The 23,625-nt window shown below is 40.3% G+C and overlaps 1 protein-coding gene across 2 annotated transcripts; it reads right to left on the bottom strand.

Moving 5' to 3' along the window:
- Nucleotides 1-1,350: 1,350 nt before the first annotated feature.
- Nucleotides 1,351-23,429, bottom strand: tex10 (testis expressed 10). 2 transcript variants are annotated; one of them, XM_038291058.1, is made up of 16 exons: nucleotides 23,186-23,429; nucleotides 22,802-23,007; nucleotides 20,282-20,469; nucleotides 19,876-20,202; nucleotides 15,694-15,906; nucleotides 15,351-15,603; nucleotides 15,143-15,255; nucleotides 11,383-11,630; nucleotides 9,710-9,842; nucleotides 9,391-9,560; nucleotides 7,497-7,674; nucleotides 4,468-4,684; nucleotides 2,707-2,787; nucleotides 2,406-2,590; nucleotides 1,730-1,940; nucleotides 1,351-1,638 (listed from the first exon to the last, which is right to left on the bottom strand). In XM_038291058.1, exons 2-16 carry the CDS (start codon nucleotides 22,982-22,984, stop codon nucleotides 1,516-1,518), a joined length of 2,823 nt encoding a protein of 940 aa, XP_038146986.1. In that variant the 5' UTR covers nucleotides 22,985-23,007; nucleotides 23,186-23,429; the 3' UTR covers nucleotides 1,351-1,515. The 2 variants fall into 2 exon arrangements, with proteins under 2 accessions (XP_038146986.1, XP_038146984.1); XM_038291056.1 differs by having other exon boundaries at nucleotides 9,710-9,845; nucleotides 23,186-23,410.
- Between the last annotated feature and the right edge of the window lie 196 nt (nucleotides 23,430-23,625).

Here is a 23,625-nt window from a genome sequence, read left to right as displayed (position 1 = left end):
AACCTTGTAATCAGTCAGTGGGTCTATATGTAAGGCTGCAGGTGGTCACTGTGCTGTTAAGTGACATGGTGTATACCACACTCAACATGGACCAGAGGAAGCAAAGGAAAAAGTTGTCTTAGGAGGTTAGAAAGATGTCAAAGGTAAAGGCTAGACGAGCATCTCCAAGCAGCTTGATGTTCTTGTGACTACAGCTTCACATTATTCAGAAATTTAAGCTCCATTGGACTGTAGCCACCCTTCCTGGATGTGACACAAAGGGTACATTGATGACAAAACAAAGCATGGCTGCTAAGCAATGTCTGACTTTCAGCTGTTAATTTTCATAAAATGTTTATTACTGTTTTCGGAGTAGAGTTATTTCTGTAACCTTTGTGGGTTTTTCTTTTATTAAACAGGGAACCAACTTTTTTTATTTCCCATGCAAGTCTTCTTCAGCCTCGAACATGTTTTTTTAAATCCTGTTTAGCCCTAAAGGATTATATAAAGTAATGTGTAGTTTTAATTCAAATTTGAACCCATTATTTTATATCGAGCCTTATCTTTCCGCTTGTAGCGAGGACTTATGATGGATTTGTGATTGTGAAATGCAGGCCAAATTGATGCTATGGATAGATCCCCTAATAAAATTGTTTATTGGAGGCTTTCCCAAAGTAGGTTTGAAGTTATGAAACCTTTTTGGATGATGCCTTAAGTTCAAACTCTTTACCTGAGACCAATCTAATGTGGGGAATAAACACGTACCACCCATCACTATATATTATACATAAAAGAAAACACTGAGGTTGGTGTAATAAGCTGACATGTGACGGCCTTCAGGGTTATTAATGCATCTCCAAGGCAACATATAGAAATTCTTGTTTTCCCAGCTGCCTGGCAGTTTTACCTCATCAGACGTTTCTCCACACAATGTTGGCTCAATGTACCGAGCCTTTTCTAAAATTAAGCCGTGTGACATCAGAGCAGTGACCTCACAGGGTGGGGGTTAAGTCTACAAAAACAGCGTGTGTAAAAGATAACCTTTCATCCATTGTGGCGGGAGTGCGTACACACTGTTCTCCATCGGCGTCCTGTACGCACACACAGACCGAGATAACCTTTCTCCCCTCAGCAGAGAATGAGACAGTCCATCAACAGCCGGTCATACAGATAGCCCACCTGCAGCCGTCAACACACACACTCACTCTCACACACTATGCATCGGTCTGCTCTTTAAACGCTTTCCCTTTCAAGACAATCAGGCTTTTCTGCATGAAGTCTTAAGTGTCAGTGTTGTGCAATTTCATAAATATAGACAATATTGAAGTTAATGTTATGTAACTATGTAAAACATTAAATAAAAAGAAGAGATTGTCTTTATTTTCCTTTATTTTAATACAAAAGTTTCCTGCTGGGAAAATGTTACTCAGAGGAGTGACAAGGTGAAGTTTCTTTATGTGAACATGAAGCAGAAAAAAAAAGTGTGCTAATGAGAGTTGGGTTTGTTGACCCCCCATCATCGCTAAACGGCTGAAGTTAGTACATGTCTCTGAGGCCCATACTTCCACGGTGAGCAGAGGAGCCGTGGGCCATGGTGACGCTGTAACAGTAGAGCAAATCTGTCAGCCACTGCTCTCTGGGCGCTCCCCTGGAGAACCTCTAAAAATAAAGAAACAGGTAAACGGTAACTAAACAGTCCACAAAAACTACTAAATCATCTCAGCTTATAAGTCAGAGGCTGTATGTTTACCGTCAGATTCTGGATGAGCTCTTGCAGCAGCACGGTGTTAGCCATCAGCTGGTTGTGCAGTGGAGTATGCTGCAGCAGCATGGAGAGGATCTGCCCGAGCTGCGGCAGCTCCTCCGCACTTAGGTCCCCTACATGCATGGACTGCAGAACCATCCGCAGCAGGCGAGGAACGCTGCTGAGGGCCGTCACACAGGAAGTCCAGATGGCTTCCCTGTAGATATGAAGCACAGAGACATAAAAGTGTCAGAGTCTATGAAAAAACTATCCACTCCTCTTAATAACTTGGGGATCATGGAAAATCTTTAAATTCCTTTTTTAATGCTATAACCTTCCATATAGTCTTTGCAATCATTTGCAATCATCCATCTGTATACTCAACTATTCGTTTTTTTTTTATTAGTATGCAGTTTTTTTCCATTAACCTTCATTTGACCAAAAGCCCTCTCCATCTTCTGTTCATCCCTCCATCCATCATGTTTCTCCTTTTGTCTATCCTTGAATTCACCCATTCATCTATCCTTTTGCTCATCTATCCATCAATCATTCATCCATCCTACACATTTCTACACTCACCACTTCTGCATTTCTATAAGCAAGTTTTGCCCAAAAGGTATTTGGCCTTAAAGTCTAGGAACCCTCTAGTGGTGGGAAGCAAACCCCTCCCCCCTAAATGCACCTTTTGTGGTTGGCTTCAGTGGGGACATGCTGCTGCAGGATGACGAGGAGCACCAGCAGGCTGAGGCAGCACTGGGACAAGAAACGCAGCAACTGCTCAACAGGCAGGATGGACAGATCTAATAATCTGGAAACGGCTCTCAGCAGCCCAGCCGCCATGCTGTCAGGAACCACCTCCAACTTCATCTAAAAACAAACAAAAAATAATAGATGAACAAAAATGGGGAATACTGTAAAGAGGTGAGAACTGAACAGAAGAATCTCTGTGGGATTTTTAAGGGTTAACGAATAACAGTTCCCACCAGGTATTTGAAAATGCCATTTTGCAGAATGTCAAAGCATTGAGACTTTGATCCGATGGTCTCCAGACAGTGGCACACCTCCTGTGGACCAAAACATACGTGTTAACAGCATTTACAGAGACGCTAATCATAGATGTCCAGCCAACAATGGACAGCATAAAGGGATCTACTGAATAACTGACACTTCAAGAAGAGACCTGTCCTCAAATGCTTAAATCACTCCTAAAGCTTTTATAGCTTTATGGTGGAATATACCCAACACAAATCACATTTAAAACTAAAAATATATATTTGACAAGAGTTTTTTTTTTTATCTAAATATATCAAAACAACTTTAATACAGTTTTCTAAACACATTTTAATCCAGTTTCAGCATTCTGTCTTCTTCAATTTAAACTTGACCTAAATTCTAGGGAATCTTTATCAACCAGATAGAAGATTAAAGAAATCTCAATTCTATCTGAATAATAGCTATTATTAGGTTATAAGTTATGCTGTTATGCCAAAAAATGGGTTTCATCAGACCAGGAGATTTTAACCAGGCCTGTAAAGAAAAGGCTTCTGTCTCAAAGCCTCTCTTTATTTAGGCATTTGACGAAGACAGCATGCGGTGGTTGGTGGTTGGCAGCATACCTGACTGTTTCACATTTTTTATTATGTTTTGGACAAACAAAGCATCCAGTATTCTCCTCTTGGCACAGTGTAGCCTTAAGCAGAATCACAATATTTTAATGGTTGCAATGAAATGTAAGAAAACTGAATTCCACAAATTAAGAAAGGTGCTTAAGCTGAGTTTCTGTTTAAAGAGACACCTGCAGGTACAGGTAAAGAATAAATCATGGCCTTAATATTTTAAGGTTTATAAACTTGTAGAACATTTTAACATAGGTTTGAAGCCAAATATCCTGTCCCTGATCATCCATATTTGTTCTCCCTAAATATGCCAAAAAAAAAAAAAAAATCAAGTAATGATGTTTTGAACAATTAAGGCTGCCACGTTAAGACGGCCGGCTTTAGTGTGCATTTATCTCCACCCAGAATTAGTTTCAGACCTGAGACGGCCTGCTTACCCTCAACTTTTTAAAAGTGGAAAAATAAGACTCTGCTTTTCCTCATTAACTTGAAAATCCAAATCAAATTTCTCATTACCTTTTATCAAATTGAGCTGTGTGAGGCTACGCGTCTAAACGCAGCACCTGTCAGGCATTCTCCCCGTCATTAAAAACAATCCCGTCTCATTAGCCCAACCAGACCTGACACGGTCCGTTTTTTAATGCTGCCGCTGTGCTTCCCCCCCACCCTGGCTGCCGCCTCGCCCTGGCTGTGATTGACTCAGACAGGGAGATGAGAGAAGAGGGATCTGAGGCTTTAATTGAGGGGGGCTGAATTAGTGATTATAAGCCCCCCCTGACCAGCTCACGCACACTTGCCCCGGGGCGCGGTTAGGTTAGTGGTAATTTCTGTGCTGAAATGTCACTCTACCATCATGCCACAGGCTCTCATTAGCATTTGTGGATATCCATTATGCCCGATAACCACGCATCTTCAACCTGCGCAACACGATAAAGGGTCCCCTCTCAGCAGGAGCGCAGTGATAAAACTTCCATTCTCTGAGCTTTTTTTTTGAGGGACAGAGAGACACCAGGGGGGACTAAAAGACCACAGCAGTGTCCATAATATCAAAACTTGACAATTTTCAGACCTGTATTCATGGAAGTTTCACTATGTGCATAAAGGTGACAGTGAATAAGGAGTTTGCACCTCCACAACATCCCAGTGATGTGTAAACTGCTCCTGAGGTGTTTGGTAGAGGCAGAGGGGTGAGAGTGAGGAGGCAAGCAGGGCCGTCTCGTCCTCCTGCAGGGCAGAGAGGTGTTCGGACGAGAAGCCTGCCAGGGTGGAGAACAGGAAGCTGATGTAGTCGACGTCCTGCAGAGCCGCTTCCTGGGTCCCGACCGACCAGCCACTGAGAGACGACCTGAGGAACGCAATTGGATAAAGTCCTTTACAATAGATGCCAAAACCTAAACAGCCTCTGGTTTTACAATACTTAAAAAAAATAAACAACGATGCCATTCTTCCTTTAATGACATCTAGAGATGATCAGTTTCATAACAGAATAAAATATATGTCAGAGCCAAAAGCACACGTAAATAGAGTTATGAAAATGGTTCCTTGCCCTTAGGGAGGATGCACATGTAACCGCAGGAAATGTATCTGAACAACTGTCCGTGTGTTTGGTGAAGCCTGGGAGGCACATGCAGGCAGTGCAGTCAATACTCCATGACGATGCTGCATTCCAACCTTCCAAAGAACTCTTTGTATTAAATCCATTATGTTCACATCCCATCCCATGTGAACTCCACAATCCTGCCGCTCAAAATTTGTGTAACACTGGCCCACTGACACCGTGGGGTTAGGGAAAGGCGGGAGTTTGAGCGGGGCAACAAGTCAGATGCAACATAGCAGGGAAAGGTGAGGAATCTGCTTTTACTAGCATGTGGAATATAAAATATGTTTGCTTCCAAAGTGAATAAAATGCTGCTGAGACATTAGATGGACCCGGACATAGCCCACTACTGCCATCCGGTGGCAATACTTTGCATTGCAAATGAATTTATGATTATATTGTCATCACAAAAAGTCAGTTTACCTTATTTACACTATATTGCCAAAAGTATTTGCTCACCCATCCAAATTATTGGAATCAGGTGTTCCAATCACTTCCATGGCCACAGGTGTATAAATTCAAGCACCTAGGCATGCAGACTGTTTTTACAAACATTTGTGAAAGAATGGGTCGCTCTCAGGAGCTCAGTGAATTCCAGCGTGGAACTGTGATAGGATGCCACCTGTGCAACAAATCCAGTCGTGAAATTTCCTCGCTCCTAAATATTCCACAGTCAACTGTCAGCTGTATTATAAGAAAATGGAAGTGTTTGGGAACGACAGCAACTCAGCCACGAAGAGGTAGGCCACGTAAACTGACGGAGCGGGGTCAGCGGATGCTGACGCGCATAGTGCGAAGAGGTCGCCAACTTTCTGCAGAGTCAATCACTACAGACCTCCAAACTTCATGTGGCCTTCAGATTAGCTCAAGAACAGTGCGCAGAGAGCTTCATGGAATGGGTTTCCATGGTCGAGCAGCTGCATCCAAGCCATACATCACCAAGTGCAATGCAAAGCGTCGGATGCGGTGGTGTAAAGCACGCCGCCACTGGACTCTAGAGCAGTGGAGACGCGTTCTCTGGAGTGACGAATCGCGCTTCTCCATCTGGCAATCTGATGGACGGGTCTGGGTTTGGCGGTTGCCAGGAGAACGGTACTTGTCTGACTGCATTGTGCCAAGTGTAAAGTTTGGTGGAGGGGGGATTATGGTGTGGGGTTGTTTTTCAGGAGCTGGGCTTGGCCCCTTAGTTCCAGTGAAAGGAACTCTGAATGCTTCAGCATACCAAGACATTTTGGACAATTCCATGCTCCCAACTTTGTGGGAACAGTTTGGAGCTGGCCCCTTCCTCTTCCAACATGACTGTGCACCAGTGCACAAAGCAAGGTCCATAAAGACATGGATGACAGAGTCTGGTGTGGATGAACTTGACTGGCCTGCACAGAGTCCTGACCTCAACCCGATAGAACACCTTTGGGATGAATTAGAGCGGAGACTGAGAGCCAGGCCTTCTCGTCCAACATCAGTGTGCGACCTCACAAATGCGCTTCTGGAAGAATGGTCAAAAATTCCCATAAACACACTCCTAAACCTTGTGGACAGCCTTCCCAGAAGAGTTGAAGCTGTTCTAGCTGCAAAGGGTGGACCGACGTCATATTGAACCCTATGGATTAGGAACGGGATGTCACTTAAGCTCATATGTGAGTCAAGGCAGGTGAGCAAATACTTTTGGCAATATAGTGTATTAGGACCTCATAACCAAGTTAAACAAAATTTTTGCAAATGAAAAATCTGCATTTCTATTCAACCTCCCGACTAAATATTTAGTCTTTAGGTGTCTAAAGCTAGTGCACATCTACAGACTGAATAGGAGCTATGATGAAAAGAACATTGAGCAATATGTGTTAGATAAAATAGAGAGGTCTCACTACACATTGGATCAAGTCTCAGACTTTGACTCATAAATCTGCTTGTCTTCCCCTATCCTAGCTAAAGAACAGCACAGCACTATGCTGCCACTACCTTGTTTCACCATAGAGTTGGTACATCCAAAGTGATGTGAAGCAGCAGTTTTCCATCTCACAGAATTCCATACATTCTTTACCCTATTAGTTGACTTCAGTGGTGGATGGTTGCATTTCCATCTTATTCAAGAAAAAAGGATAGTGAAATCTACTTTTCAAGAGCTGCAGCTGCAATTGTAGAAAACCATCCCTGCAGGTTGGTGCTGCAAGATTCCACTGCTGGGGTGTTCCTTACAAAATGCATATTTTTGGTCTAAAGCTGATCAAAGCATCATGCCTGCCCTCTTCTCTAAACACTTTATTTGAGGAGTAGATTCTTCACCTTCAGCTCTGGACCTGAGCAGCCTATAGAGAAAACCGTTTTCCTTTTTGTCTTGTTTGTTTTTTTAAGTCGTAATCAATATACAGTTAATTTTGTATTAAAATCTAGGATCCATCATGTTCTGTCTGGTGCCTACCATTAAATTGCATCACTGACTAAATATTCAGTCAGTCTGCAGCTGTACCTACATACACTAATATGAAATGTGAAAGAGATGCATGATTCTGTAGCAGAGTAATTCAAAATGTGTTATTTAAATACCGGGTTGTTGGCTCACCTAAAGTGTATGATACGGATAAGAGAGGCAGCGAGGCCTGCAGAGATGCGTCCGGCGGTGCAGCAGCCGCTCAGGTTGGCCAGCAGAGGTTGGGGCATCTTGGGGAGGAAATAGAGCAGCTGCACCATTCGCTGCTGGGACTCTGCTGGTAGCAGCACCACAACCCCATCCTGAGGATCTTCACACAAACAAACATTTTTTTTAAAATACTCTGATACCCTCAGATATTCACAAAAAACAGAGAAATTAAATTTTAGAAAAATATTAACATCTGCAGATAATTTAAATGCGTGTGAGGCTTTTTTTCTCTGACGCACATGCTGATGTCAAAGACCACAGACAAAAGGAGTCTTGTGATGGTGGATTGCGGTTGATCCACCCACCCCCCCAGCCCTGTGTCACACAGCCGCCTCTCCACCTAACTATCCGCTGAGCTGTGCACATGAACACGCTTTCAGTTTTGTAACTTCAGTTGAAAGCAGTCTGAAGGAAATGTGGAGTTATACTTCCCCCTAGAGGATACGGTAAAAACCTCATTTCTAAGCTAAAACAACATTCAGAAGCTTCTGAATGAATACAGCCTGTTGGAAGCTCATTCACAAAAATCTAAACAGCAGTTTAGGAAAAATTAGCTTGTAGCATCAGTTCCAGCAGCAACCTTTACATACCATCCTCTAATGACCATAGGCTCATTTATGTTCGTCTCGTAGCACAAACAACCAAACTAGATTCTGCTCTGGCCTCAGTATGGGTCATTACAGAACCCTCTGCTGCAGAATCCAAACAGAACCTACTTGTTGATTTTTTCTCTAACTGTTATTAACTTTAACATCACGGCACAGACTGAGAGGACTGTAGACTCTACAGGATTATCCACCATCTTGGTTTATTTGTTTTGTTTTTTGATATATTTTCAATTGAAAATATATTAAATAAATCTCAATGTCCTCTTGAGAAAAAGAAAATCTTAACAAATGAACAGCTATCAGTTCTTATAATCTGTAGGTTCCCAAAAATCAAGAGAAAACTGTATGCTGAAAAATGACACACCATCCAAGCATTCTGAGATCACAGACGTATCACATGCAGATTCCTAAAAGAGCAGTTTGGGAACAATAGCACTGTTATCAAAACTAAAATAACAGCAGCTTTATTTGGTCCTTTTACATTTTTTGAATGAGTTACTCAAAGAAAACAGTTTGATGGGTAAAATATTCAAATCGATACAGGATATGGAAAACCAAATAAATTGTTTAAAAAATAATAATAATTCAATTAATGGAGCATTTTGAGCTTGTTGACTTTTACATAAAAAGAGAACAAAATTAATATTATGGAAATAATATACAACATAAAGAGCTTACCATGGAGTACAGTAAAGGACATACAATCATCTAGATCTGCAGACATTTCACTAAACTCTTTTTATTCTTTACTTCTTCAAACCTGGGAAATACTGAAAAACAATACATTTTTTGGTACCAGACTGTTTGGACTCATCTAAGTGGTTATATTTCCATTTATATGCAGAATATCAGAGACGGAATAACGTCTGGATTCTCTAAGTAAAAAAAAAAAAAAAAAGATTTCCGTGTTCCATTTTTCCTATAAATATCTAAATGTTTAGGATATGCATACCAGACTGTGTCTCTAGGAAGAAGGTCCAAATTCAGATTTTTTTGCTCCCAGTCAGACTTACAGAAGTAATTTTGCAGCTGCTGAATAGAAGACCGGCTGCAATTCAATACCTCATTTAAATTTTGGTGATTAGGAAAAAATGAAAAGTTTAAAAAATATTACTAACTTTTGTCTGAGTTTTAAGAGTGGCAATTCAAAACAGAGCTGTTTCCAACATTCCCATATGCTTATCTTTCCTTTAAACAGGGAAGCTCACCATAAAGCCTGCAGGCGTATGTCTGCAGACTGTTGAGAAGGTCTTTATTTCCCCGAGAGGCTGCGGCCTGGATGGAAATGATCAGCTGAGCAGACAGCGTCGGGTTACGGTGGCCCAGCTGGGACAACTGCACAGGAAGAGAGGCCAGCCATCTGCAAAGCACCTTGCTCCTTCAGGCAGAGAGAAAGCGTAAACTTGTTACTTCAGTGAATAAAGAGTAGGACCCATACATCCTCTCCACCACATAAATTTGACCCGAGATAAAATCATTAATCATCAATCTTAGATAATTAGGACCGATATGTTGACAACATCTAACCTGGAAATGTGTGCGTGTCCTTGTTCCTGCAGGTAGAGTTTGCTGTAGAAGGAGAGCAGCAGAGATCTGGTCTGAAGCGGCAGGTTCTTCTGCTTATAGTAGATGTAAACGGCTGCCAGCAGCTCCTCTGTCACTGCTAAACAAACAACACAGAGCAACACCTTTAAGCCGTCTGCACGCACATCAAGGCTAATCCCTTAAAACATCTGGAACTCATCCAGCTCTGGAGGTAGCAAGCATATTTGATTTGATGCATCACAACTTGCAAAATGCAAACTGCAGATTCTACTTAAAAACAAATACAGAAAAAGAAAGGAATTACACTTGTATGATATTTACAGGTGCATGTATCGTCCCAACATAACTGACATCTACAGCTAGCATTGTTGATGTATAATCAGCTGCCATCCTGCTTAGACAGTCTGAGGATTTCCTAACAGTTTTTATAATAATTTCATAGTGGGTTTTATGATCCTTATGTTTCCTTATTCATGAAATGAAAAAATGCTGAAACTGTCTTATAGTTTGGTATGGGCTAAAGGGTTTCTTTCACTGCTTTTTGGACATCTAAACTAACTTAGATAAGATTAAAAATAAATAAATGTCAAGCACATGGACTGGATTATTTTAGATGCAGATTCAGAGTCTTTACTCTGGTAGTAGGAAAACAAAACAAATTAAAAAAATAAAAATAAAAGCTCTTTTTAACATCCCAACCATAAACCTAGCTCTGATCTATGAAAGCAAGAGAAGCAAACCATTTTAAAACCAGCTCTGAGTTCTCTTAGTTACAAAAAACAGAGTTCAGAGTTTTTTTTATTAGTATTCAATTAAGGCTACGTTCACACTGCAGGCCTTGATGCTCAATTCCGATTTTTTTGTGAAATCAGATTTTTTTTACGTTGCCATTCACATTTCCAAATATATGCATGTTGTATATGATCTCCTGTGTGAACTGCATTCATACAGCTTAAGTGTCCCACATGTGCAGTAGAGGACGCAATGACATCACAAGCTGGCGTGCTCTATGTATACGGAAGTAAACATGGATGGTAGCGCTGGAGCGCATCTAGCGATCTTTCCAAACCTTAAAACCTCAATCTTTTCAAGATGGTTAAAAAAAAATACTACTCTCAGCATCATCATCCGCCATGGTGTTTCTTTTTCTTGCCGCTTCTGTGTAGCAAGACGCAGAATAGTGACCTTTGTCTGGTATTAAAGGTGTTCAGGTCGGATGAATGTGACCTGGCCTTTCAGACACAGGTCACATTTAAAAAGATCAGATTTGTATCAGATTCAGGACCACATGGCCAAGCAGCCTGGGTCGGATTGGAAAAAAAAATCGGATCTGTGTTGTTCAGACTGTCAGGAAAACATCAGATCCAGGTGGCGTGTGGGCAAGAAAAATCGGATTTGGGTCACTTCAGGCTGCGGTGTGAACAAAGCCTAAGTTAGAACAAGAAAAAAAGTGGAAGTCACAAGATTTTATTTTATTCACACATCAAAAATTTCCAAAACTGCAGAGAAACCCCTGGATTGGAGCTACATATTATGATCATAATGGCTCGTTGAGTGGGTTGAGCTTGACGCATACGTCCAAGCAATCCACAATGGACTCCTGTGGTTGTGTTAAACTCACGCCTCTGCTTTGATTAAATCCTTAGCATGCCTACCTCTGCTCCTCTGCGTGAGCACCATCTTCCACACGGTGCCCAGCAGCATGTGTAGCTGCCTGTAGCTCAACCTCACACCGTTCCCCAGGGTGTCCCGAATAAAAGCCCTCAGCGGAGACAGCCAGTCTCCGTCAGCCTCCTGACCCGGACCCTGCTTCTGGCTTAGGGAAACCATGACCTGGCAGAGGGTGATGTTTAAGGCCAGGGGCTCCACAGTGGGGGCAGGAATGGCCGCACTCTGTTTGCTCCTGGAGAGAGGAAGATAGAGGAATCAGCAAAACCAGCAGCATCAGAATCCAACCACAGAATACAGCTAGATTTTAAAAAAGCTCCTTAGTTGGTTTCAGCTTCACATTTTGTCTCATTTAAAACAAACTCCAGTATATTTTATTCTGACTTTATTTGCATTCATTAGCAAAGTGGATGAAGAGGATCAATCCTTTTGGAAGTTTTGCTGATAAAAGTCTGAAAGGAATGCCTAGAGGCTTTCCCCGCTGTAAAATGATAACTCTACCTCCACCACCTATAACTGAATGAAGGGTGTTTTCTAGGTGACGTAAAACATTTTTTTTTTTTACATTATTAGAATTTCACAGCTCTTTTTATCATGTTGCTGCCCCATCTATGGGTTCTGATAAACTGCAAACAGGATTTCTAAAGGCCTTCTTTGTGACTAGGGCTGAAACAATTAATTGGATTAATGGTGATTGTTCGATTGAAGATAATTATAACTGAAATAATCGTTAACTAATTTAACTGGAACTGGAGAATAGACCGTAAAATACACTTTCCGCTGTCAGAGCAACCCACTTAGAGCTCTAATTATATCCAAATTGTAAAAAAAAAAAAAAAAAAAAAAAAAATAATATGGACATTTTGCATTTAAGCTTAAACATTTTTTTTTTGCCTATCAATATGCTCTATCCAGAAAACAAGTTGAAAAGTTTTAGTTTCACCTGGTTTAATCACCTAGGGGAGTGGTGGCCTAGTGGTTAGGGCATTGCGCTTGAGTCCCAAGGGTTCTGAGTTCAAGCCCCACTCCCACAGTCTGTGGCAAGAGTCCCACTCCTTACTCCTAACCCCACACTGCTGTGGATCTAAAGCTCCTCCAAAGTTACAACAGGCCTCTTGACAACCTACCTAGTAAATGCCCCTTAGATTATAGTTCAATTAGTGCTCTGTTGTAAGTTTTAGCTTGAGTTTCTCTGTTTTATAAACTGACTCTTTTTCTAAACTTCTGTAGTAATTAGGCAACTATGATGGCAAAGCATTAAAACAAACAAAAAAAAAAAATCACATTCAACTCTGATGCATCAACTGTGTGTGTGTGTGTGTGTACCTGTCTGGCCCTAGGAGGGAGGACCCTTTTTCCAATTTCGTTATAAAATTCAGGACCAGTGTTTGCAAAGTGAGGACATTTTGCAGGTCCTCACATGCTATTTTGCTAATGGTTAGGTTTATGGTTGGTTTTAGGGTTAGGGGATAGAAAGTGTTGAAAATAACTCAAAATCCACGGAAGTCAATGGGAGTCAACACATGGTCCTAGTGTGTTGAATGAGTGTGTGTGTGTGTATGTATATATATATATATATATATATATATATATGTGTGTGTGTGTGTGTGTGTGTGTGTATTTTCTTTTTTTACAGAAATGACAAGAAATACACTAAATTCTATTTGTAATTTTCATTTTGCCTTCAATGTTGATCACAAATCTTAATGATCAAAAGATGAAACTGTTGCTTGAAATTTTAGAGTTGCTATTCTATTTTCCAGGAAACGTTCAGATTGGCTGAGCTGTTTAACATCACTTAGAGTCATGTCAGCAGCTAAAAGCAACTCAGACCTCTGACCATCTTTAGGATATTCTATGTTGTTACTAGGGGTGGGTATTGCCAAAGAAGTCACGATTCGATTCGAATCATGATTCACAGGCCAGGATTCGATTCTATCACGATGCATCACGATACTTGAATTATTGCGATGCATTGCAATATTTTCTCCTCCATGTTTTGTTTTTGAACGACTCGGCGCAGTAGAAATGCTTGTGACACAAGGCAGCGTGTGTCAACACATCCGCAGCGACATCTACTGGACTGGAAGTTGTATTACACTTGTTTTTGGCTGATGTTCGCCAACCATTAATGCAATTTTATTTATTCATTTTTTTAAATTAATAATCGATACTTGGCATCAAGAATCGATGCAGTAGATCATGAAAATTAGAATCAAGATGCATCATCATGACGATTATTTTGCACACCCCTAGTTGTTACTTCATGTGCCAAATCAGGTGACTATCTCCAGTGTGAAGTTTATGCCCCCTCAGCCAGATCTCTCTACTCCCTCCTTTATTTGCATTCCATCAGGCTCCTCCTCACAGGAGATTTTTTGTTTTCCTTTTTCTCAGCTGCTCCATTAGGTATCTGTTCCCAAGGACTGGTTTCTCTCATCTTTTGTGTTTTTTTTATGGCATCTACTGCTGTGAGAGAGGTATAGAGAAGTTAGTACACCACTGTTTCTTCACAACAGGTCGACTAGGATTCAGGTTTGGTTACTCTCTGTTTTCCTTTCTATATGAATTTTATTATTAAAATACCACTATGGTCATTTTCACCAATCTCATTTGTTAATTGAATAGGTGCAGTGCACTGATCTCTACTTATTCACTAGATTGCTGATAGAGTGAATAAACTAAAGTCATCTGCAGCCATCTTGGTACTCCCCACTCTCACTGAGTCACACCATAAAAATGCCTTTAATGTGATGTTGTGTAATTACCATAACAATGTAATCAATACATGTATATCACATATACATAATCAATGTAGTACTTCTGGCACGTCTGGGTTATTATGCTATGTGATGGATTTGTATAATATGTTATATTACATGATTTATATACTTCATAGACTTGATGTTGAATATGCAATGTGATGTGCCCATTTTTTTATCATAAGTTAAAGTGATCTACTTATGTGTGTGTCAAAGTGATTAATTTATCTTTGTTTTAAAAGTCTTAAGCCCCGCCCCGGAAATGAAAATCATCGTTGTTCGATGCTGTAGTGCACGTATTGTTTACATTCCAAGGGGTCTAACTAGGGAGTACCAATATGGCGTCTGTTGACTTCACAGTACCGTGTACTACCAACGGCCTATCAGCAATCCAGTGAATAGAGATCAGTGGGGCAGAAGTGTTAGGTGCATATTATATTTTCTCCTTTACATAATGCAAAATCAGAATCGCCTAAAATCACCGATAACAGGTCAGAGTTTTCTGACCTCAAAATTTTGAAATCAGAGGAAGAAAAGCTTCTGTAAATATCAAATCTAAATGTTAATCTTCTTCAATGATTCCAGCATGCTGAGTATTATCTTTCATAATGTAAATTCTGCTGGTAAAACCTGAATTTCCCCAATAAAATAAGATATTTGACATTTCTATTCTCTTATCAATCATTGGAAACTTTAAGAAGTCTGCCATGGAGGTCTAATCGGAACATGGTGACATAAACACAATGTGTGCAAACCTCCATGCCGTATAAGCAACAAGAGGTGGACAAAAAAATAATGGAGTAAAAAAAAGCTGAAACCTTTAGCTGCTTAGAAAAAAGCATTTTATAGACTGGGTCCAAAGCTATAAATAATCTTGAATCTCATAAATGTGCTGGAAAGCTGGAAAGTGCTGGAATGCTTTGAACTACTTTGAAGAAAGCTACAGTAGATGGATGTCTGATGGTTACCGTTGATGTATTCCTACCTTTTGAGATCAATTTTTCTCTTATGTTTGGGTGTGTCCCGAAGACCATAGGGAAAGTTTTTCATGAAGTGTTGTTTAAAATCTCCAAGATATTCCTTACGGAACCATGCATCCTAAACAAAACAATGGTTTGCGTCATTATTTGAATCATTAGAAATGATTTCAACACAAAATAAAATAGAAATGAAAAGTGCCTGTCTGATCTTACCAGTGCGTCCTGGTTTTCACGCTGGGTGGGAAGTTTTCTAAGCAGCTGTAGAATAGTTAAGACTTGGAACATTACAGACATGGCGTCGGGTGTGAGGAGGTGGGCCCCCTCGGAGCTGTTCCAGGTGCGGTCTCCGGCGCAGGCCTCCACCCAGACCTCCAGCAGCAGAGGTACCAGCGTAGCCGCAAACATCTGAATGGACTCTGCTGATTCCAGACTCTCACTGCCCACACCGCCAGTGTCCACCTCTGGTCTGTGCACCAGTTTAAAGGGAAAAGAGCTTTACATCTACCGTTCACACGACTGTAAGAGAATATTTTTCTTCTCCTAAATGACATCATACCTAAGTTTAAAGGTGGAGTGGGGAGTGGGTTTGGCCCCAGAATTTTCATACACCTTAACGTCGATCTTTTTGTAAATCAACTCCTCCCACTTCAGATTCAGAGGGCTAAGGCCGTGCTTTCCACTTGAACCAAACACTCCTTCGGTTCGCACAGACAAGTCCCCCTCCTCTGTGGGTCTTTCCTCAACAACAGCTTGAAGAAAGTTCCCAAGTCTGCAAGATGATTAAGTTAAAAAGGGTTTTATTATGAAAAAGGATTTCCTCCCTTATTCCCTTATTGAAAGCCTGGAAAGTGCCAAGATCTGTTTGTTTGGTACAGTATGGGGCTAGAAAGTAGGTTAGAGGTAAAATATAGGAGTCTAACTTTCTGAAATAAATAATAATAATAACTAGAAAAAGCTGTTTCGCAGAAACAGCAAAGTGGGAATGCTTTTTTTGCTGAACGAAATAATAAAAATTAGCAAAAGAAACTGCAAGAAGGAAAAGAAGCACAAATTAGCTGAGGAACATATGAACATGTGATAGGAAGTCTTCAGAAACTTCAAACTGCAGAAAACATTTGAATCATCTGAAGATTTTGTAGGGTAGAATCATTTGGCAGTAAAATGGCAGAAACAGACTCCTCTTAAAAGCTGCACAGCCAAACCATACATGATATCAAAAAATGTCTTAAATGTGGGCACTAGAAGGGTCTAAATGTAATGTCTCCCAAGTTTCTAGAAAAAGTTCTAAAAAATTTTTTAAGGGGGGGCATCTACTTTCCAGAAACATGTCAGATGAATTAGCAGCAAACAGAAAAGCTTAATTCCTGTCCAGAAAGAGAGCAGAATGAAGCCAAAGTTCACAACATAGGCTGAAAAGTATGAAATTAGCTGAATTAGAAAAGAAATTACAAAGAAAAACTTGAATCTTATCTGGTTGAAGAAAAAATTAGTAGCTTAAGGATGGGAAGTAAAATGTTGAGGAAGATGGTATTGAATAAGTACCAAAATTTTCAAATCATATGTGGAAATGTCAAGACTTGGCAAAACAATTTGAAATGATTTAAAATGTGTCGGTTGATCAGCATAAAGAAAACAGTGTCATCCTTAGAGGATTGAAAATCTAAAAACCTATGTGCAAGACCGACCATGACAAGCAGAGGAAGGACAGAGAGAGAAGCTTATAGAAAGAGAGCTAATACCACTTAAGGAGCTGAATTTATAAAAAATTTAACCTGCATGTTACGAGCCGCTGTGTTGATGACAGCACCGTTGGCAGGCTTAAGCTGCATGTTACGAGGTTAGCAGATGCTTTATTACAGTGTAAATCTTAGAACCTGATTAAGAAATATGCACTGAGGTGTGTGGTCAACGGGCCTTGGTAGTGTAATTTGAAGAAATTGGTTGAGTTTGGGTCATAGCTACGAGCCATACGGCACAATGAATGAGTGTATGTAAGGAAGAGGCTTATATTTTGTAGACTCCCTTTAGTCTTATCTCGAAAGTCTATCCCTGGATGTGTGTCAAGAGAAGGGTCATGCCCAGCAGTGATATAGAATCCATTTCTAAATATGAAATCACTGATTTTCCATGTTATTGGGTGAATAGATGCTGTATTAGAGCATAAATGGTAGACTTTTATTGTGAAATTCGCTCGGGTATGTTTTGAAAAGGTCCCTAGAGTCTAATAGAATCAAGCTGGTAGAGTTTGAGTCATAATGCTGATCCATTTGCATCAATTAATGCACGAGTATACCATAGGCTTTTATTTTGTAGGATCCCTGGAGTCTTATTTTGAAAGTCTAGCAGGGTTGTGTGTTGAGAAAAGGGTCAGACCCAACAACTATACTTGAAGACTTTCCAATCGTTAAATCACTCTTTTCCCTGTTATTAGGGCAGTAGATGAAGTTGCAATGGGAGGCTTTTATTTTGAAATTTGCTGTGGGGTGTGTTTAGAAAAGCCCCCTAAAGTCTAATTTTTAAAAAGTGGTTGAGTTTGGGTCATAATGTTGAGCCATATGCTGGGAAAAAATATGAGTTTAATGTAGGAGCTTTTATTTTGAAGGGTCCCCGGAGTCTTATTTTGAAAGTCTATCAGGGTTGCGTGTGAAGGGAAGGGTCATGGTCAGTAGTCATATTGTATCCACTTCCTAATGTTAAATCAGTGTTGTCTCCCTCCATTAGATTAAAATGTGCTGTTTAAAGTGGTGGAGGTAAAATCTCTTTGAAGCACGGTTACCTTGACGACGTTAACGAGCCTGTCAGTGAGAGAGAGAAACGCGCATCACTTTCGTTCCTTAGTTCTCAGGCTTTTTTGAATGGGATTATCAGCTCCGAACAAACAAGTGCTGAAGACAAACCGTAAATGGTATCTAAAAAATTCATTCAGTCTAAGCGAGAGCTATCCTTTGTCTCCAATTGGGGTAACTTTCATGGATGTAGCTCATTCACAGCCTTAATGGGAAGGAGAAATATAAAGGTTTGTAAATCCTGCTGGTCTCATTAAATAACATGCAGCTCAATGGTAGAGCAGAACTCTCAAAAGCAAAACTTTCCCTGCGAACAAACGAGCGGTGAGCCAAAACCGTAAAAGGTATTCAAAAAATTCTTACGTCGTGAGCGTTGGCAATCTTTGGACTAGAACTGGTGTAACTTTCATATTTCTACAATATTTGGTCTAGGCGTGGTGACGATGTAAAAAAGTGTATAATTGTCAAAATCCTGATTTTGGGGTTCGGACAGATTTGTTACCCCCGAACAAACCTTTTTCCTAGCTAAACGATAAAAGATATCGACACACTTCCTTCAATGTGAGTGCTAGGAAGGTCTGAGGAACAACTTCCACCAGGCTCATGTTGCTAGGTCGAATGGTTCCCAAATGGGAGCGATACGAAAAATTCTGTTTTTTTTTAATTTTCAGTTCGGATTTTCAGAGAGCTCTCATTGGATTTCTATGGGGGAAGTGTGGACCTCTTCGTGGTCTGGGCCAAACTGTCGGAAAACTGTAAATCCCACACAAATGAGGGTTACATTTCCTGAATCCTGACAAAAATCCCTACGTTTTGATGTAAAATGTATCTAGATAGAGTAAAAAATGAGCGAGTGAGTTGAAGCTGTTCGGCATGAGTGAAATGTTTGAAAACGCTAGAGTGGCACAATCTAGCAGCTGAACATTCCGTCCATAGACTTCCATTATAAATTTGAAAATCTGTAAAAATTGTTTAAAAGTTTGAAGCTTCACTGAAGCAAAACTGTAAAAGTTAGCTGAAAGCCGAGTTAAACAGTAATAGCAAAAAGATACGGAAACATTTTAAAAGTTGAATGGTGTTTCTAGCTGAAAGTATGCTGAAGTAGTTAAAGGTCAAAGATGATGAAGTCTTAGCTGAATTTGGCTGAAATCTAAGAATTCTACATGCATTTCAATGGGACAAAAAAATCGCAGAAAAAGTTGAATATCGCGAAAACTACAAAAAATATCTTTACCAAAAGACATAGCACAATTCTCCTGAACAAGCTGAACGTTTTGATACCAAAATTGTTGAAATCGTTGGAAAACTGCGGGACTAGTTAGAGTCAAAAAAATTTAAAGTGAACAACAATAAGTGGGAATGCATAAGCATTCCCACTTGATAATAAAATCCCTAACCCCCACACTGCTCCCTGGGTGCCGCACAATGGCAGCCCACTGCCCAACAAGGGGATGGGTTAAATGCAGAGAGTGAATTTCATTGCTTTGTACTTGTAACAGTGTAACGACAATAAAGCTGCTTCTTATTATTATTATTATTTTGTTTGATCTAGGGCTGAAACAATCGGATTAATTGTGATTAAGTGTTTATTGAAATAATTGTCAACTAATTTAGTAATCGATTAATCGTTGACTGTATTATAGAGATTCTAAAACATACCTTCAGCTGACAGAGCGACCCACTTTGAGCAGTAATTACATCCAAATTGTGAGACAATATATAAATATTTTGCATTAAAGATAAAAAAAAAAAATCAATTTTTTGTCAATATGCTCTATCCAGAACTCCCAGAGTGGTAAAGTTTTTGTTTTACCTGGTTTGTATTCTTAAAAAAGATCTTCTTTAAGGAACCTTTAGCTATCAAATTATTAACCAGTTAATCAAAAAAATTATTGACAGATTAATCAATTTACAAAATAATCATTAGATGCAGCCCTAGTTTGATCATGTACCTGAGAAGGACAGACAGCCGCCACTGCTGGCTGGTCACCCTCCTGTCCGGGTGGACTGAGAGCGCCCAGGTTCGCCCTTTGGCATCCAGGGTCTTCCTGATGCCTCCAGAGCTCTGCCTGTGAGAGATCTGCTCCAGAAAGTTTGTGAGGAGCACCGCAGGCCGAGAGGCCAGCAGAGAGGGGTAATATTCCAGGAAGATGTCCAGAACATTCATGGCGTCCTCCTGGATGCCCGGCTCAATGTGGGTCATAGCACAGGTGAGGTGAGCGCTGAGGAGTGGAAAAAACGGAGCCACTCGTTCTGCTGGCACAGACTGTGCAACAAACCTGTAAGAAGTTTCAGATAATGTGTTTAGGTTAAGATCCTAACACCAGCATCATTCAGCCAATGTGTGCCTTTTCTAACCTAAGAACGCGGGTAGCCGCCACGCGAACGTTTCCATCCTTGTCTGTGAGAACAGCTGCGACCTCTGAGAGCAGGCGTGAAAGATGCTGATCTAACAAAGAGGGACTCAGAGACAGCAACTCTTTCAACCCCAACAAGGCACCGTGTTTCACGTTGGCATTGTAATGATGCAGCTGAGACAGAAGCTCCTGGAAATCAAAGAAATTTTGAATTGAAGTTTAACGTAATATCTAAGCAATAAAGCGCCACAGGAAAGTATTCACACCCCTTAAACCCAACAAATAAAAGACCATCCAACCAAAACGACAGGCAAAGGGATAAGAGCATCGTCTCTGCATGCATGCTCGCTATGAGGGATTGCTTCAGTCAGTAACACAAAGCAAGCAAATGTCAGCTGTTGCTGCTTACTCATCCAGAAGGAGTGAATCCTGCAAAGTTAATAAATGAATGCACTCAGCTGTTGCTTTTTTGGATAAAAAATAAACTTTAAACCACTTTGCCTGGATTTGATTGAATTCTCTCTGTAAAGTGGCTTGAGGTGACACGTGTGATGAATTGCAGCTACAAAAATAAACCAAATTGAATTTAATCATTCAGAGCAGTGGCTCCCAAAATGTCCTTGCTGGCCTCCCTTATGTATTCAAGAAAGTTTTTGCCCCCCCTCATCTCTGACACATAGAATTCAAATTGCTAGATTGACTCCTTAACCTTGGAAAAGGGTTCACAGATTGATTAGTTCAGGTGTTTTGTTTTTGATGGGTGGCTGCGGGTCAATAAGCAGAAAGTTTTGTATCTGAAGGTTCAAACTTTTAGTTTTTTTTCTCCGATTCTTTCTCCTTCTGTCACATGTCGATATTGGCGAGGGAGAAATAGTGCGTTCATGCGGTATTGTTGGTAAATTATGGTACTACCAAAAATATCAAAAACTGACATGAAAAGCTAGAAAAATTGTATGATATCCAAGCTGTCAGAGACTAGGTGAACTTTGACCTCTCAACATGGCGGAGAGCACAGATTCTATGATGAGTACTGCACTGTTAAACATTCTCTGTTGGTGTGTTTGTAACCTACACAATGCTGTGACATACATTTCATTTCACAATATCACCATTTTAAGGTTTCAAAATAACCATTGATGTTTGACTTTATCAGAGGCTAGCTAGCTAGCAGTCCATCGAGGACTGATTTAGTGGAACCAGAAGATGAGTCCAAGTAGCAGGTCAGTGTAGTCTATGGAACCATGTTCCTCTTATCTACTGTAATTTCCACTTTACAAGAGGAAAGGGTCATCATTACCAGACCACATGAAGGCAGCATCAACCCTGAGTTTAAACTATTTTAGTGATCGGTATGACTAGATAGGTTATATAAATTCAGTCCATTTACCATCTGAAGCAGATGCATCTGGAAGTATGTTATAGACCAGGGGTGCTCAAGTCCAGTCCTCAAGAGCTACCATCCTGTAACTTTTAGATGCATCTCTTCTCTAACACACCTGAATCAAAAGGCTCAATCCCCTCATTTAGCCCAGCAGAGGTGTGGTAATGAGCCACTCATTTGATTCAGGTGTGTTAAAAGTGGGGTGCATCAAAAAGTTGCAGGATAGTAGCTCTTGAGGACTGGACTTGAGCACCCCTGTTATAGACAGAGAAATTAAAAGGAATATCAGTCTCTAAATGTATAAAGCTGACAGAGAAATTTCCCAATTGACAAACATTTGGGTGGTAACATTGTAATCTTTTTTTTTTCTTATATACAAAAGCAACTGCAAAATGCAACATTTAGGGGAGTGGCGACCTGGTGGTTAGAACATAGAACATGAACTGTTCTAGTTAAACAGTTCAACTGAAACATCATTAGTTCAACTTTTTTATTTTCTTTAGTCCAACTGTTTTTAATGTTCTTTTTTGTTTCTGCATTTTTTTTATTTTACTTCATCTATTTGTTTTTTTTTTCCTACTTGCTTTGATTCTGTTTTATTTTCCTATATTTTAATCATGTAAAGCACTTTGCGTTGTCTTTGTACTGAACTGTGCTATACAAATAAATTTACCTTGCCTTGCCTTGCCTAGAGCTTGGAATCCTGAGGTTCTGAGTTCGAGCCCCACTCCCACAGACCCTTAACCCCACTCTGCTCCTCGGGCGCCGCACAAGGGGATGGGTTAAACACAGAGTGTTAATTTCTTTGCTCTGTGCTTGTGACAGTGTAATGACAATAAAGCTGGGGGGAAAAAAAGTTTTCTAAGCCATAAGAAGGCCCCAGACATTTTGAATTGTGAAAGCTTGCTGGATGGGAAGCGAAACGTATTCAATCTTGGGGGAAAAAAACTTTTTTTTGGAATGACTATTACCTGGATGACTGAGACTCTTCACTAGTGTATTAAAATGTATTAAAATAATGAAACCTATGCTGTTCTACAATATATAATTGAGACGTGTCTGTCCATGCAGCATTTTTTGAATAGTGTTGATCCTTTTACAGTTAATACAATGTTGGTTTTGGATCTCTGCAGAACTTACATTGATGCCCAGCTGTTTGTGAGTTGTGGGGCCACTTGTTTCTCTCTTTAGCTGCTCAGGCAGACTGATTCCTCTTGTACGAAAGTTGGTGTTGGTGGCATTATCAGCTCTGGGCTTCTTCTTTCCTACTTTAAGCTTGACTTTTTGGAAATCGTCCTGCCTCTTCTTCTTTTTGGCCTTCATCTTAAAGTACACTTAAAAGAAATCTGTAAAACAAAAATTATACCGAATCAAATGACTGCATTTAAGCCGAGACAGAGTAAAAACGTTGTTGTTATTGTCAGGGATGTGGAATTAACATAAAAAAAATATCAGAGCGCCTGCACTATTGTTTGGCAGTTACCTTTTTACATCCCTGCATCATGGAGCATGTGTTCAACTTACCACAAGGATACAGCGTCTAGCTTCAGCCTTCAACACCCCTCACCTGATCAAACATTAAATCTTACTAAACACTTATAAACCTAGTTTGAGGCTTTCATTTTAGATTAACAGTATTTATTCGGTTTCCTCTCGGTTGTTCACTGGGTCCGTGATTCAATGCGTTGGGGTCATGTTGTTCATTAACCCGTTAGATTTGTTCAAATTACGGTTGTGGAGCTAATGACCAAAAGCCCCCCCTAAAGAACAAACATGTGACTGGCGAGTTAATGGGTACGTTTTTGATTCCGAAATAAATGGAATTAAACAAATTGTCACAAACATTCCAGGAGATACAATAAAAGTCGTTTTAATTAATGATAACACTACAAGCTCCTTTCTGGGCATTAGTTCGGTACGTCATGGTATTGAATCAAACGCACCCTATAGGTGTCCGCACAAGC

This window comes from Cyprinodon tularosa, unplaced genomic scaffold (assembly GCF_016077235.1).
Source record: "Cyprinodon tularosa strain WSP-4 unplaced genomic scaffold, ASM1607723v1 ctg291, whole genome shotgun sequence".
NCBI classification, from domain to species: domain Eukaryota; kingdom Metazoa; phylum Chordata; class Actinopteri; order Cyprinodontiformes; family Cyprinodontidae; genus Cyprinodon; species Cyprinodon tularosa.
The sequence above is the reverse complement of the archived record's forward strand: the minus strand, read 5'-3'. Positions and strand labels throughout refer to the sequence as shown.